At 52.8% G+C, this 16058-nt stretch overlaps 1 protein-coding gene across 1 annotated transcript in view; it reads left to right on the forward strand.

The window, feature by feature from the left end:
• Positions 1 to 16058, forward strand: part of PEPD (peptidase D) — a 109037-nt gene that overhangs the window by 33305 nt on the left and 59674 nt on the right. Inside the window, exons 7-9 of the mRNA XM_059381494.1 lie at positions 2000 to 2044; positions 11093 to 11168; positions 12077 to 12123. Of these exons, the coding sequence (XP_059237477.1) occupies positions 2000 to 2044; positions 11093 to 11168; positions 12077 to 12123 (168 nt within the window). The remainder of the gene's footprint in view (positions 1 to 1999; positions 2045 to 11092; positions 11169 to 12076; positions 12124 to 16058) is intronic.

Below are 16058 nucleotides of genomic sequence, written 5' to 3' on the forward strand. Positions count from 1 at the left end.
AGGTCTAGTTGGTTTACAGTGTTGCTCACGTCTCCTGTTTCCTTGTCAGTCTTCCATCTAGTTGTTCTGTCCTTACTGCAAGCGGAGTACCAGTCTCCAGATATTGTGGGTTTAATTATTTTCCCTTCAGTTCTGTCAGTTTCTGATTCCTGGATCTTGGGACTGTGTTGTTAGGTGTGTATAGGCTCATAATTATTATGACTTCTTAATGAATTGATCTTTTAATTTGTATAAAACGTCCTTATCTTTAGTAAATTTTTTTTGTCTTAAGCCTTATTTTGTCTGATGTGAATAGAGCTGTTCCAGCTCCCTTTTGGTTTCTGTTTGCATATATACACCTTTTGTTTTTTTAATATAGTCAACTAATCTTTTTTTTTTTTTTTTAAGATTTTATTTATTTATATGACAGAGAAAAAGATTACAGGTAGGCAGAGAGGCAGGCAGAGAGAGAGGGGGAAGCAGGCTCCCTGATGAGCAGAGATCCCAATGCGGGGCTTGATCCCAGGACCCTGAGATCATGACCTGAGCCGAAAGCAGAGGCTTAACCCACTGAGCAACCCAGGCGCCCCATATATACACCTTTTCTCATCCTTTCATTTTCAACCTGTTTGTGTCTTTGACTCTGAAGTGTGTCTTTTTAGAGTATTTACTTTTATCATATGTCTTCTGATTCCTTCTGCCAGTCCTTGCCTTTTAATTGGAAAATCAAATCTGTTTACATCTAAAGTAATTACTGATAAGGAATGACTTCCTTCTGCCATTTTGTTATTAGTTTCTGTATTGTCATATGTCATTTTTGTTCTTCAGCTTCTCCATTACCACTTTCTCTTGTACTTAATTGATTTTTTGCAGTACATTCCTTTCTCATCTCCTTTTCTGTATGTCTTAATTATTTTCTTAGTTGTTACCCGGGGGATTACAAATGACCTCTTAAACTTGCGACAGTCTAGTTTGCATTAATGTCAACTTCATTTCGGTAGCGTACAACAGCTTTGCTTCTGTAGAGCTCCATGTTGTCCCCTCCCTTATGTTGTTGTCGTGTACAGATTGTGTCTTCACCTGTTCCGTTGGTCAACACAGATTTATGATTATTACTTTATATGGTTGTCTTTTAAGTCAGAGAGGTGGAGAAAGGAGTTCCAAAAAAATATTTACCCCGTCTCTCTACTTGCCTATGTCATTACTTTTATCAATGCCTTTTTTTTTCTTATGTGGATTCAAATTACTCTTGTGTTTTTCACTACAGTATGAAAGATTCCCTTTAGCATTTCTGGTAGGGTAAGTCTTCTAGCGATGAATTTTGTACTTTTGTCTATCTGGGACTGTTTTAATTTTTCTTTCATTTTTGAATCATAGCTTTGCTGGATATAGAATCCTGGTTGACACATTTTTTTTTCCCTTTCATCTTTGTGCCTTTTTGGCCTTTATAGTTTCTGATGAGGAATCAGCCATTAATCTTACTGAGAATTCCTCATATGTCACACACTTTTTTCTTACTACTTTCAGAATTTTATCTTTGTCTTTTGATAGTTAGATTATACGTCTGAGTGTGGGTCTCTTGGGATTTATCTTATATGGAGCTTACTGGGCTTTGTGGATGTATAGATTCATGTTTTTCATTAAATTGGTGAAGTTTGGGGCCTTTCTCCCCCCCGCCTCCATCACTGGCCAAAATTCTTCTCCTTTATTTTTCTCCTTTTCTCCTGGGACTCCTATTGTGTGTATGTTGGTGTACTTGACAGAGGCGGCTATGGCTGCTAGGTCCACCTGGCGAGAGTGGAGCCAAGCAGCTTGTTCTCTAACTGCATTTAGAGCATTTGGCCTGGCTGCAAGTCTGCTTCAGGAAGTGAGCGGCAGGCCTTCTGTGGGACAGACGGTCATGAAGTTAAAGCTTGGGGCCCTCTCTGGGTCATGCCCTTTCTTGGTATGCCTTGGTATTTCTTGCAGGAAGATTGATAGACCATTGAACTAATAGACTTGATTTGTTTTTCCTCTACAGGTTTAATGTCAATAATACCATTCTTCATCCAGAAATTGTGGAGTGGTGAGTATTGCCTGTGGCTACTTTGGCTGTTTGTTGTGCTCCACTCAGAAGGCTGAGAGACCCTGCTGCTGCCACCTCAGACAAGATGGTCCCCAGGACAGCTCTCTTCTGTGTGGTTGTGTGTGTGTGTGTGTGTGTGTGTGTGTGTGTGAGAGAGAGAGAGAGAGAGAGAGAGGAGAGTTGGTCTGATTTTCCAAAAGGGCCTGAGTCACTTGAATGTCAGTTAAATTTCTCTCATCTTTTATTTAGGAGACTTTTAAAAACTCTTGCCCGGGGTACCTGGGTGGCTCAGTGGGTTAAAGCCTCTGCCTTTGGCTCAGGTCATGATCCCAGAGTCCTGGGATGGAGCCCCGCATCAGGCTCTCTGCTCAGCAGGGAGCCTGCTTCCCTTCCTCCTTCTCTGCCTGCCTCTCTGCCTGCTTGTGATCTCTGTCAAATAAATAAAAATCTTTAAAATAAAATCTTTAAAAAACAAAACAAAACAAAACACCCAAACAACAACAACAACAAAAAACCCTTGCCATGAGTGAGCCATGCTCATATGGTCAGTTAGAATAGATAATGAAAAGAGTGAAAATAAACATCACACATAATCCTATTAGAAGAAAGGTAAACATGTTTTCTCATGTTGCTTCTATGTCCTGACAAGTTGGCATCCTGTTTTATGTATTCTTCTGTTACCTCCGTTCCTTCCTTGCTGATACTAGCAGCCCGTCTGTACCTGCAGCCCACCTGGTTTCTGCTGGGTCACAGCAGGGTAAACTTTCTCAGGTTGGGTGGGCATCACCTCTGTGGGCCTTGGAAGTGGTCCTCCCACCCAAGCAATCATTTTGGCCTCAGACTGGAGACTCAGTTGTAGGGCAAGAGAGGTAACGGGTTGCTAATTAGGAGGCTGCTGCAGGATCCAGGTGGTTGTGGAAGGGTATTGTGACGAGTTGAGAACAGAGTGGTGGGCAAGGGGAACGCCCCTGGTAGGAGCTGGCTGTGACGTGAGTGAAGGCTAGAGTTGAAGCTAACTCCAGTTTTTTTGTCCTGAACAGCTGGATAGTATGTCACCAGGACAGGGATGACTGGGAAGAGCAGTCTGCAGCAGGTTCCAATGGGAGCGAGGCTGGGCCAGAGGTGGAAATCGGAGTGCCATCATAGGCATTGTACTGACTGTGGGAACTTTCTTGGCAGCCACACATGCTCTGAGGACAGGGCCTGTGTCCTTTCGGTACACAGCTGCCTTTTCTTGTTTCTTGTTTGCCCTCTGCAACTCCCAGCTGACAGAAGTACAAATCCTGGATACTCAGGAATGGGCCCACACCCGCTTACGCCCCACGTGTGACACTCCCTCCTGGCCACTTACGGTTCGGGTGCTTTGGAGACCGTGCTGGGTTGTACGCTCCAGCATCTCCTGAGGGGGAAGTCATTAGTTTGTTACTTTGGAACTTTGTTTTCATTCTAGCGACATTTCCAAGGCTCTGAGGTGGATTCCGCATTCATAAGAATACCTCCCAACTTTTTCAAAGCCGGCAGCAGAACAAATTTGACATTTGATGGCAGTAGAACTATTTTAGAAATGTCACATTGTCTTTACTGCCTCAAGGGTGTGTTTTAATAGCATGGGTTCTGGCCTCTGTAGTGACCGCAGTCATTCTCAAGTGAGATCCATGGTGCCCTCTGCCCTCTTGGAAGAAGAGAAGGAAGGGTTCTGGGTGGAATGGCAGGCTGGGCCCTCGTTTCCGGGAGAGGGGGGTTTCTGTGATGTCAAGTTATGATTGACTGACACATCTTTGGGTGCCTGTGTCCTGTATGATTTCATTACCCCCTCCCATCTAGGCCCCATGGAGAGGGGTTGCCTGAGGTGACAGAAAAACCAGCCACTCAGGCACATCCAAACTCTAACCCCAGCCTGTACCCCTCAGCAAGTCACTTCATTGTCCTGAGCCTGCTTTTTCTGCCAGTGGTGATGAGGTAATACCTAGTTTGTGAAGTTTCACCAAGTGTCTTCGACCCTTCAGGCCACCATGACAGTTACCACGGCGGGAGGCTCCTGAACAACAGGAATGCGCTTCTATAGTTCTAGAATCTGGGAAATCCAAGACTGAGGTGGTGGCAGACTCGGTGTCTGGTGACAGCCCACTTGCTGGTCCCTAGATGGCCGTGTTCCCACTTTGTCCTCACAGGACAGAAGAGGTGGGCGCTCTCTGGGGTCTCTTTTATAAGTCTTGCCAGTCCCATTCACGAGAGCTCTGCCTGTGTGACCTGTTCGCCTCCCAAGGCTCTGAGTACCAGCACATCAGAGGCTCAGCTTCAGTGTTTCCGTTTTGGAGGGAGACCCATTTTAGCCTATAGCGCTGAGCCTTGGTTTTCTCACGGGCGAAGCCGAAGTGCTGTCCCTTGATAGGTGATGGCTCAAGGCTTGAATGAAAGCAGAAGTCAAGTGCTGACTCAGCTTAATACAATGTCTGTTGCTTGTTTTAAAAAAAGATTTATTGATTTGAGGGAGAGAGAGAGACAGAGGGTGTGCATGTGAGTGTGGGGAGGGGGAGAGGGAGAGAGAATCCCCTCAGATTCCCACTGTGTGCAGAGCCGATGCGGGGCTCAGTCTCAGGACCCAGAGATCATGACCTGAGGTCAAGGTCTGAGCCACCCAGGCACCCCTGTCTGTCACCCTTTGAGACTGCTTGTGTGTAAGGCACTGTGCTAAGCACTTGAAGCTTGTCCCCTTTTTCAAAGAGGTATTTTGCTTATGCTCTAAACTAGGTACTCTGATTATCCCCATTCTACAGATGAGGAAGCTTGAGGCACAGGAAGAGATTTGCCTGAGAAAAAGCCAGGAGCTGAGCTGAGCCGAGGCCGGTGATCCCAGGATCTTGAACTGCCTCTTGTGTATCTGAGGGGTGCCCTGGAGGGGTGGGAGTAGGGGGGTTGCCTGATCTTCAGCCATGTTCTCAGTCCTCTCTTGACCACAGGATACACAGTGGTGTTCAGAGGGCCCGGTCTGGCTCTGTGCGAGGCCAGGGTGTAGTGGGGGTGGGGGCCTGAGGCTGTGCAACTGAGCTTCATCCCCCTCAATGTCCCCCCCACTCATGTACCCCACCTCCCCGCTAGCCACTGGGCTGGGGGTATGCGATTCCTCCCTGGGCCTGTCTGATAGAAGCAAGGAGCAGCCTCTCCCAGCACAGAGGATGCTTCCTGCCTTGTTGTTTCTTTGGATGTCATTCATTTCCTCTCTGTGACTGCTTTATTGTTTCCCATTCGCTTGAGCAGTGCCTTTTTGATTTCCTGTAAATTCCTCTATAATCATACTGCTCCCCAGAAACAGGAGATCATAACTGATCATTTCTCTCCTCATGCCGGGTATCGCAGTTTGAATGTGGAGGTCAAAAGTTGAGACTGGAGAGCGGGCGTCTCACTTCCATAATTTAGGCTGTGGTTCCTCTCTCCCGTTCCGCAGGTGATTAAATTGATCTGGAGTTAGGTTAGGAAATAAAGGCAGATACTTCTGTGCCGTCTTCATAGTTCTGTGCCTCGGATCCCGGGGAAGTACGTCGGGAAGCGCCCCAGAAGCACATCCCTAGTCGCTGCGCGCCTTCTGGGGTTTTAAGTGAGACGGTGTTAAATTGAGTCACACGCCGATTTTAGAGCTGTTAATTACAGAGTGAAGGTGTCATGCGTGTATTAACCAGGCAGCACGGTAGCATATCTGTTTCTACTTCCCTGCCTTTTCTGTGCCCGGGAGATGGTGAGGTGTGGCTGGTTCCGGGGCAGAAACACGGCAGCATCCTGCGTCCCGGGTTAACACGTCCCAAATTAGAAAAGAAACGTAGATGATGACCTAGATTCTCGGGGGTGTGTGTGTGAAAAGTATTCCAGTCGGGTTGCTTTTTGTCTCCTCAGGAATAGGCATTTAATCCTACGTTAACAAGAAAGCCAAGAGGACAGTGGGGGTCCTAGGGCAGAGCGAGGCCTCAAAGGACCACGCACTGGAAGGTGGGAGTTGGGCTCTGGGGCATCAGGCAGAGAGGAAGGCACGCTGGGCCCCCAGGCCAGCACACTGAGGTGCCCCCCCACCCCCCCGCCGGGTGTCCGTCTGGCCCACGTCAAGTCTCAAGCACACTTAGCTCACTGCTGAGTGAAGCCGCCATTGGTTCATGGCTCTGATTTCTTTGAGAGGACTTACTGATTGAGCCTCCCGAGGATACGTAATTCCAAGTAGCTCTCCTTTCTCTCCCTCCTGTTGTGCCGGGATTTTATCCTTTGTGGCACCAGGTCATGGGGTGTGGAAGGAATGGACGTGGGGTCCTGTGGCCTTGACTTCCTGCCCGTCGGCTCCCATACAGCCAGCCCCTCTGCACATTCATCTCTGGGAGAGAGGGAGCTCCTCTCCCTTCAAATGGATGTTGGTCACCACAGTGGCACTTGGATGCTTAGATACTGATATTGGATATACTTCATCCTGTCTTGCTACTATTTTAATCAGTGGAGCATTCAAACCTCAGCTAATTAATGTCTTAATCCTGGGTTTAATGCCCAGAGGCAGCTTCGTGACCTATGCATATCGAAGGGGAACAAAACAGATTGCAGAAATAAATCCCAGCCGAGTCCAGTTTTTGTCATTTCTGGCCTGTTGCAGGGGACTCTGGTCCCGGCATGGTGGAGGAGCCTTCTCCCCCGTCCTGCTCATGGGCAGGGCCACCGGCCTGGGGACTCTGCACGACAGCCTGCATTGCCTGCACATATCAGCCACCTCCTCTTACTCGTCAAAGAGCCTGAGCTGTTCTCAGCCCAACCTGTTAACTGCACCTGTGTTGTCCTGTCCCGAGCCTGGGTCCTCTGGTGCTTCTTGGAGGATGCGGCCTTGATCTGGTCCTGGTGACAGAAGACTTACAGATAGTATTTCTTACCCCAACCCCACACATTCTGGGGTCAAAAAGGCTGTGACTGAGTGGGACTCTAGATGGCCCTCACTCTGGAGGGCCCGGGACAGCACAGGCTGGACCGTGGTGGAATCCTCTTTTTCTTTATCTTTTCATGTCTGGGAGTCATAGAAATAGCCGCATCAGAGTCAGGGCAGTCAATCCTTCCTGAAGATAGAGAAACTGCAGAATGCTGGGAAGTCTTGTTATTTTTTACAGTTATAGTAAAAACCGTTTCTGGTGCTTGTGTCCTGGAGAGAACTGGGCCAAGCTGAACGCCTGGGACCTGGGCAAGGCTTAGACCCCAAGGGCCCTGTGGATAATCAGGTGAGCCTGTTCTCAGGGCCTTTAAAGCTTGGATTCAGTTGGGCCAGGCCGGTTTTGTTGGAGAACTGCCTTTGTGGCATTATTTGTCCTGGTTTGGGTTGATTTTTTTTTTTTTTTTAACATGACTTAAAAATAAGTTCTGAGTAAACCAGGTAAAGGCCTGGTTTGTCATCTCCCAGAAACTCAAATTGGGAAGGAAAGCAGGCCTCAGCATCATTGGTTGGAAGTGCTGGTGTCTCTGATGGGAAGAGAGTGTGGTTTGGGCACCAAGTCTCCTTGGAGGAGAAGCCAATGGCATGATTTACTGGGCCCCTCTGCAGACCTGGGTGCTCCCACTGTGGGGAGGGGCCATGGGGAGAGCCTGTGCCGTGGGCTCCTGGGGTTCAGCTCCTTGGGCTGCCTCTTCCTAGCCGTGTGGCTCAGGGTGAGGCAGTGGCTGTGGCAGTCTGTGCTGCTGGAGCCTGGGCAGGCTGTGCCCCTGTCCTGTGCAGGGCAGGCCTGGCTGAGCGACCACTCATGCTGTCTGCCAAACTCCCCTGGGGTAGGGTGGAGGAAGCCTCTTTTTCTTCTTTGAAAAGAGCCACGAGCTCTCATTTCTGGAAGTAGGCGTTTTCCAGCTTTGGTGCAATGACCAGGTACTATTTCTAACCCTGGTTCCTGTGTGTCCGTTTTGGGCCAAGCCCTTAGGGTGAAGCAACACTGCCCCCCAGGACCACAGCCTTTTTAGGAAGAGACTTAAATGTAAGAGTCCCGCGTGTGGTAGCTCTCCAAGGATTCCTGGAGATTGCTCTCGAAACCTAGGGAAGGGGTTTTGGGGAGCTCCTCCCCCACCTTGAGAAAGGTGTGGTCCAGGTGGGAGCTGGTGGTGAAAGGGGGGTGAGCAGAAGAGGTAGGTGGTGGAGACAGGCACGGAAAGGCTCGTGAGTAGTTTTAACTCCATCTGGAGGACATTTAGAGGCCCTCAAAGCTTTTAAGCAAGGAAAAGCCCGGTCGTGTTTGCGTTTCCTAAAGATTCCCAGCCACTGCCAGTGAGCACAGAGGCCTGCAGGCAAGAAGAGGCCGGAGCGTTGTCCAGGCTGGAGGCAGTGTGGGCCGGATGGAGAGAAACTGAGGGTCTGAGAGAGATTGTGGAGGTAGAATTGGAGCCCTCGGTCCTCACTTGGATGTGGGAGCAACAGATGGATGGATGGATGGATGGATGACAGGGAGGTGCCTGGGAGGGCATGCAGGTGTCTGTCTGAAGCAGCACGGGTGCGGCGGAGCTGTGGGTGAGATGGGGGAGTTGGGGTCACGCTGAGCTGGAGGAATCGGGGTCACGCTGAGCTGGAGAGCCCGGGGGCATGCAGGTGCACGTACAGTGGAGCGGCTTGTGCCAGTGACTGGGGTTCGGGAGCAGGGAAGAGGGGCAGGAAAGGGAGACAGGGCCAGATGAGGCAGGGCTTCCCCGTGCTGCTTCTTGGCAGTCCCAGAATGCCTCTGGACTTGGCAGCCGGGGGTCCTGCTCCCACATGTTGGTGAGAGGGGGACTGGCAGGCTGGGGGGTGGCGGGGGAGGAGATGGACGAGAGGTTTGAGATAAAACGCGAAAGCAGCTCTTGCTCTCCTCGCAAAGCAGAGATGGTAATGGTTTGCCTTCCAGAAACGTGGCAGAGTAGTGGGAGGTAGAGCTTGCCTGGTGGAGGAGGAAGAGGTAAGTGGGTGGTCACGGAGCTCCCAGTAATAGGGGCCACGTGGGGTCCAAGCCCAGGTGTGTATGCTGGGGTGCTGAGCCTGGTCCGCCCCTTCCTTGTAACACGAGTATGGAGGGGAAGGCTTGGGAGTTCGGAGAGGAGCGGATAGAGATGAGCTTATTTGTTTGCTGAGAAGGGGAGGAGGCCCAGGGAGGGGAGAGATCTTAGGGAGATAAAGCTGAGAGGAGCCCTCCGGCCCTGCGTGTCCCCTAGCAGCTCATGGCAGAACTGGGATGGTGCCGAGGCCGGTGGGGCTGGTGACTGGGAACTTGCTGTACCATCCGCCTAGTCAAAGATTTGCCTGCGGCCCTTGTGGCCCTGGATCATGCTTGTAGCGGGCACAGGTTCTGGCTCATCCCTCGTGGGGGTTTGGCCCAGCCTGTGTGGCTGTGTGGCATAGGGCCTAGGGGTCTGAAATGTTGGCAGGACGAACCAGGGATCTGAGTGGAATGGGGGGGCAGAGGGCTGGGGGTGGGCACAGCCTGGGCCTGGCTCCCCCGTGTTGTTACTCTGGTCATCACTGCACTTGAGAACAGCGACCCACTCTCTGCTTACCAGGGGCTCGGGCTGGGCTGAGCAGGTGGCAGTGGAGAGCGAAGCCCCGGGGGCTGCTTGGTTATCCTGTGAGTGGATTTGGACCTCAGGAGCTGAGCTCCTCATCCCAGTCCTGCCCAGGCTTTGCACCCTCCCCTCCAGGGCCCGGGAAGCAGTTTCCTGTTCTGCTGGTGGGACTGCTCCCAGCCCCCTGGTGGGGAATCAGAGATACCTTCTGATGACAGAGAGCCCAGTGTCAGGCTTCAGGGTCTGCTTCCTCCGGAAAGAAAGGCTGTTCATGTGGAAAAAGTCTCCCTAGGCTGACCGGTTTATCTTTTCCACATTCCCCAGAAGGTTTTACGGTCTTAGAAGGGCGTCACGGTACTGTAAGATGCCTCCGTCACTTCCCTGTGACAGATGGCTGGCTGTCCCAGCTGGATGGTACCATGGAGACGGCGTGAGTCAGCGGTTGGCTCAGGCTGCTTCTGTGAAGTCCCCAGAGGTTCGCTGCCATCCTTGGCCTTGGTCTGGCTTCAGGATGCAGACGGCGGCTGGAGGAGACAGTGAACGGGGGTGGGGGGAGGGCATGCTGGTCCGCCATTGTCAGATACTCTGGCTTTGCGGATCTGCAGGGTGCGCGAGTGTGTTCCCTTCGCGAGATGGAGAGGCTGTGTGGGAGCGTTGGCGAAGGCATGCCATCTTGTGTAAGGGAAGCAGAGCTGGCCACAGGGCATGCACCAAGGACACTGGACCCTTAATGACTGGTCACAGCTGCCCCTGAAATGCCCATGGCCTGGAGTTGCTTATCTGAAGTGGAGGTTGAAAATGAATATTTACGTAGCTTCTCTAGCTGATTCGTGCTTGGCAATGAGTTTGATCGCCAAGACCAGAGACCTAACCACATTTGGGCAAATTAGCATGAATTCATTATGGGGGCCCCCAGGACCCATCACAGTCCAGCTACAGGAGGCACAGCGGAGTCTCGAAGGAGAGCAGGGCGTCTGGGTTGTGCCTGCCTCCCCCACACAGCCCCCCTCTCCTCTTGCCTGTTCCTAGTCTCCTCCTCTCTGCAGACTGGCTGTTTTCCACATTCTTTCCTGCACTCACGGCTGGAAGTGGCTGCACCACCCACTGTTGCCACCTCCATCCCTGGATCCTGCAGGGGGCCAGAGTGGGTGGGGGGAGGATTCCTGGGCTGCCCCGAGAGCAGGTGGGTGGGGTGGGGAGGAGTAGACCTTTTCAGCCTACCAGGCAGAGCCCTGAGTGTCGGCACACTAAATTCGGGTCCAACAGTCCCGCCAGGTAGATTTTATCCCCATTTTATGGATGGGGAAACTGAGTCTTGGTGAGGTGAGACATGTCTGGCTGCAGAATCTGGGTGTCTTCCAGCACCCCACTGCACACCCCCATGCCTCAGTGGCCTGTCTGGGCTCAAGCTGGCCCCGTGCTGCTTCCCAGCCCACACTGAGTATGGTGGACCCTGAGGTCACCGTGGGTGGGAGGGGTCCGGCCAGCCCCCATCACTGACTTGCCACTTTGTTCTCTCTAAAGCCGGGTCTTTAAGACGGACATGGAGCTGGAAGTTTTGCGTTACACCAATAGAATATCCAGCGAGGCCCACCGGGAGGTAAGCTGGGCGCTGTCGTAGCTGGGCTGGGCAGGCAGCGGGGCTCTGAGTGGGGCGGGAGGGCCTCGTTGAGATGGACGGTCCCGTGGCGGCTCCAGTCCCGAGTGCCATGTGAACAGGCAGCAGGTGGTGGCTCTTTTCTTTTCCCCAGTGGGGACAGGACAGGGACAGCAGAGGCTCTGCCCTAGCCCCTCCCCCAAAGGCACCCACCCTCAGGACATTCCCCAGCAAGAAGTCCCCACTTCCCAGAGTGTGGGGTTCTCCTTCCTGGCATTCAGGTGGTTCCAGCTGAAGGATCTCCCGTCCTTACCCGTGATTCAAGCACAGTGGTCGCTGCCCTCCGTTTTTCAAAAATAGCCTCTCTCGGGCAGCTCTTCCCCAAACCACCCCACTTCACCTGAGGGGAAGAGCAGACAAGGAAGTGTATTCCTGCAGGACGCCTAGGGTGACTGGGACAGCCTGGTGCCAGCATAAGTGACAGTCGGAGAGAGACAGACAAGGGTCATGGGTGGGCCATGGTCTCTTGCATGAATTCATCTTCTGCATGTTCTGTGACAGCCAAACAAAGGAAACCTTTTAGGCTAGGCATTGTTTCCCAAGCATTAAGGATTCACCAGACATCTTGGTGAAATCTTGGCCACCGCCTGAGCCCACCCAGTGGCTTAGTGCCAGGTGCTTACGAGCCCCCAAGTGGAAACGCTCTGGCATGGTTTAAATGAACCGTGTGGCTCCTGGAACTTTAAAACAGTTCGAATTTGTCCCGTGTCTGCACCTCCGCACACCCAGACATTCTTTTTTTTTTTTTTTTAAAAGAAGAGTTTCTTTTGAAAACCTGCTATACATTATTTATAAGGCAGTGTTACTTATCTCCTTAATACAAATGTCTTTGCTTAATATCCATCCTCCAGGTAATGAAGGCCGTAAAAGTGGGAATGAAGGAATATGAAATGGAGAGGTAAGCTGCTGTGTTTCTCTGGGTAATGATTAAAAAGTGAAAAATAGTCATCGACGTCCCCAGAGCGGGGACTGGATGAGTGCCATGGGGCAGAGCGGGGACCGTGAGCAGGGCTTGGCGGTGGGAGCGGGGTGTCTGTCTCCAGACTGTGGCCACTTCCCTAGCTCTGGGCAGAGTGTTTGACGGTAATGCCTCTGATGACTTGTCGGGATGGTTTAGTGCCCCATCATTCCACGCTATGACTTTGTTTCTGCAATTTGTGGGAAACGTGACCAAATAGCTCCTGTTGGGACTCCGAATGGCCGCTGGTGACGCAGTGTGCCATTTTTATGTGTGGACATCACCGTTAGGTCGGCTGTGCTTGGACAGCCAGGTCAAGGAATGGTTAAGTGGCTCATAAAGCGTTCTGGAGAACTCCATTGGCCTCCGGCTCCAATCAGGCTCGCAGCGAGCCACTGCCCGTCTGCCACCTCCAGCACTTCCCGGGGTGGTCCAGCCACAACAGGTGGGGCCCAGTGAGCTTCTCAGCCCCACTCGACTCCGGGGCCCAGGGCTTAGCACATGCTGCCCGTGGCCTGAGGAAGCCCTGGGGTCACACCCAAACTGCCCCAGTGGCTCACCTCCCACCCGGGTCCTGGGGCAGGAGACCCCCAGTCCAGCATCTCCCCACAGTGACCACACCATCTGGAAGCTCTGCGGAGGAGACCACGCAGAAGGGGCTGCCAGTACTAAGAAAGCACATTTGGTCTCTGCCGCCAGTTCCTGGCATAGAGCTTCTAGAACCCTTCAGGGAAAGTGTCTTTATTCACAATAAGCCCCTTTCACTTACACCTGAGTGAGTCTTAGAAGGTGGGGCCTGGTTGCTAGAGGAACCAACCCCGAGACTTGGGGCTGGGACTCTCAGCCCTGCCCTTGAACTCCAGGGGGAGGGGAGAGCAGACAGAGGGGGAGTTCTGAGCAGTGACTTGCTCAGCTGTGCCTGCAGAAGGGAGCCTCCATAGAAACCATAAGCAGTGGGAGTGCTGGGAGGGTGGTAGGCCTGGGGGCAGAGCCTAGAGACTCTCCCTTCCCCTGTACCTTGCCCTGCGCATCTCATCTCTCTTCCGTTGGCTTTTCTCAAGTTGTGTCCTTTCTGATAAAGTGGTAATAGTAAGTAAAGCACTTTCCTGAGTTCTGTGAGCCACTCAAGCAGATTATAAACCCAAGGAAGGGGTCATGGAAACCCCCAATTTATAGCGAGTCAGTCGTAAGTACGGAGCCCTTCACCTTGAGGTCTGTGCTAACTCGGGCAGTTAGCGTCAGAATTAAATTGTAGGACGTCCGGTGGGTGACCGCAGAGGATTGGAACATTGCGTGGTGTGGAAAACCCACACGCTTGGTGTCAGAGTGTCGTGTGTACAGAAAAAAAGACTTTTTTCCCTTCACGGCCACCCCCGTTCTGGGCTGCCCCTTCCTACCTGGCCTTGCAGGAGCTTGGTGCTGCCCCCCCTCCCCCACTTTGCAGAACCCACCTGGGTGCCCTGAGGGACCGTTCTGCCCCACGTGCCCCTCCCAGCCTTTCTGGCCTGCCCACGGTGTCAGTGCGGGGTGAGGGCAAGGTGCAGGGTCAGAGTTGGTCATGGGCACAGCGGGTGTAATGTTCACCATCGTGTGGCTTGGGGAGAGCATCTCTTTCAAAGTCTAACCCTGAAAGGAGTCCGGAACAGAGGGCCTCTGTCTTTCTGTCCTCTTACGCTGTGTAGAAAGAGGTTAACATGGCCTCGAGGGCCCTCGTTGCTGTGGTGTCCCAGGAGGGGGCATGGAACAAGAGCTTTGTCAGGGACCCAGCTCTGTCACTCTGGAGGAGGATGGGGACGGGCACACACAGCTGTCCCAGCCTCTGCCTTCACATGGTCTGCTGCTCTGCTAGTCCCAGGGTCCTTTTCCCCTCACCAGGATCTGGGACAGAGTGAGTTATGCGGGGGCTACCTGAGAGGTGGGCCAGGCAGCAGACCCTCAGATAGGCACTGCCCCACAAATCTCTTCCCAGCTGAACTGGCCCATAGCAGGTGCCTCAAATAAAAATAACCCAGAAATTAGAGCAGGGCTAACTTGCCCCAGAGTGGAGCCCTGCCGTCCCCTGCACACTGGTGGCCTTGTGTCCTCAGCTGCCAGCAGCCTAGCTCTAAAGCCAGCTCCTGGGAGGGGCAGGAGCTACCCTCCCACCCCGGGGTTCAGAGCCTGAGCCCGCCACCGCTGTCGCCCAGCCGGGCCTGAGTGTGAGCTCTGACCAGGGGCTCTCGGAGCCCCACCGCCAGCTCCCTACTCCGCCAACCAGGGCATGGAGGTCTTTTTTCTCTTTTAATGAGAAATTTCAAATATCTACCACCCCCTACAAAAAGAAGAAAGGACAGGATAATGACCTCAAAGTCCCCACCAGGGTTTTCATTTTGTCTTGTTTTCACATCCTATTTAAAACCAAACCCCGGATGTCGTGTTGGTTCAGCTGTCAGACTGGCAGCAGGCGTCTCAGTCGAGGAGGCTCGCCCTTTACAAACCCACCACGTCATCCTCACTTCTAACCAAATGAACAGTAACTCCTTAACCTTGTCGATGCCCAGTCCACGCCAGTCTGTCTGTGTGGGATCCAGAGCCTACCCATTAAGCTGTGCTGTTGCACGAAGGGGTCTTCGTTTAGCTGAGCTGTGGGGACATCATCCCTCAGTCCTCAAGCTGCTCGGCGCCCCCCGCCCTCCATCCCCTGGTCCCACGGCTGCCTTCTCTGTGGATCAGGAGAATCGAGACTGAATCTCATGCCAGGGCCACCCTGAGGGTGCTGAGGGGCGTTACTTTGGCTCGATGGGTGTGTGCACTGTTGTGCGCCTACTGTATGCCCTGCCCCGCATGGCTGGCTGTAGGAGGTACGCAAGGAAAGCAGGAACCTTCCTGGGGTGCAGGCTTGGAGGTTGTGGACGGCGCTGAGGAAAAGCTGAGGCAGAGATGAGAACAAAGACGGAGTGTGTTCCTGAAGGACAGGTGGGCAGGGTGACCTGGGGAGCAGACGGTGTCACCTCCAAAGGCAGTGGGAAGATGGTTGTTCTGGGACATCTTGGGGTGTACCTGGCCAGATTTGACTAGGGCGCTCCCTATGGCCAGGGCCAGCTGACGCCTGTGGGGAAACTGCAGTGGTGAGCAGGGGGCTGACTTCTGTGTCCTGAGCTTTCTTCCCCACAGGCGAGTTTCTCTGTCACTGCCCAGGTGGCTCTGTGACACAGTTCTGTGGTCTGCGTCCTTGGGAGGGCTGGAGGCTTCTTGAAGTCCCATCTCCTTTATGTACAGTGTCTGCCCCATGGTTGGAGTCAAGAAGTACATGTCTGCGGCTTGGCTGGATGGATGGGAGACAGAGGGAAGTGTCCCGAGTGAAGTGCTGCCGTGAACTTTTAGAATTCTTTTCTTGACTAGGTGGGGAGTATAAAGTCTCCTCTAGAGCTGGTGTTGTTTCCCGCGGGCTGTGGCCCTTGTCACGCAGGCTGGACCGATGCCCGGAAGGCCCAGGGCGGCCAGACTCCTCTGCAGGCTGCTGACCCAGGGGGGTCAAAAGAGCATCTCTAGAACCTGCTGGGCATTCTGCCAGGAGCACGGCTGGCACCAGCCCCCCTGGGGGACACAGGGCAAGGGGAGCAGGTACTCCTGTGTGTCCGGACGAGGCAGAATGGGAGCAGAGGACAAGAGGCCGAGATGGGGCTGATTTTTCTCAAAAAACGGGCACAACATCAAGGCAGCAGTGCTCAGACTCTAGTCCTAAGCCTCGGGGTTTTTTGTTGTTTTATTATCAAAGGCTTGTTGTACACTCTTGAGGGCATGTTAAAAGAAAAAAGAGGGGTGCCTCGGTGGCTCAGTGGGTTAAGCCTCTGCCTTTGGCTCAGATCATGATCTCAGGGTCCTGGGATCAAGCC

This window comes from Mustela nigripes, chromosome 17 (assembly GCF_022355385.1).
Source record: "Mustela nigripes isolate SB6536 chromosome 17, MUSNIG.SB6536, whole genome shotgun sequence".
NCBI lineage: Eukaryota > Metazoa > Chordata > Mammalia > Carnivora > Mustelidae > Mustela > Mustela nigripes.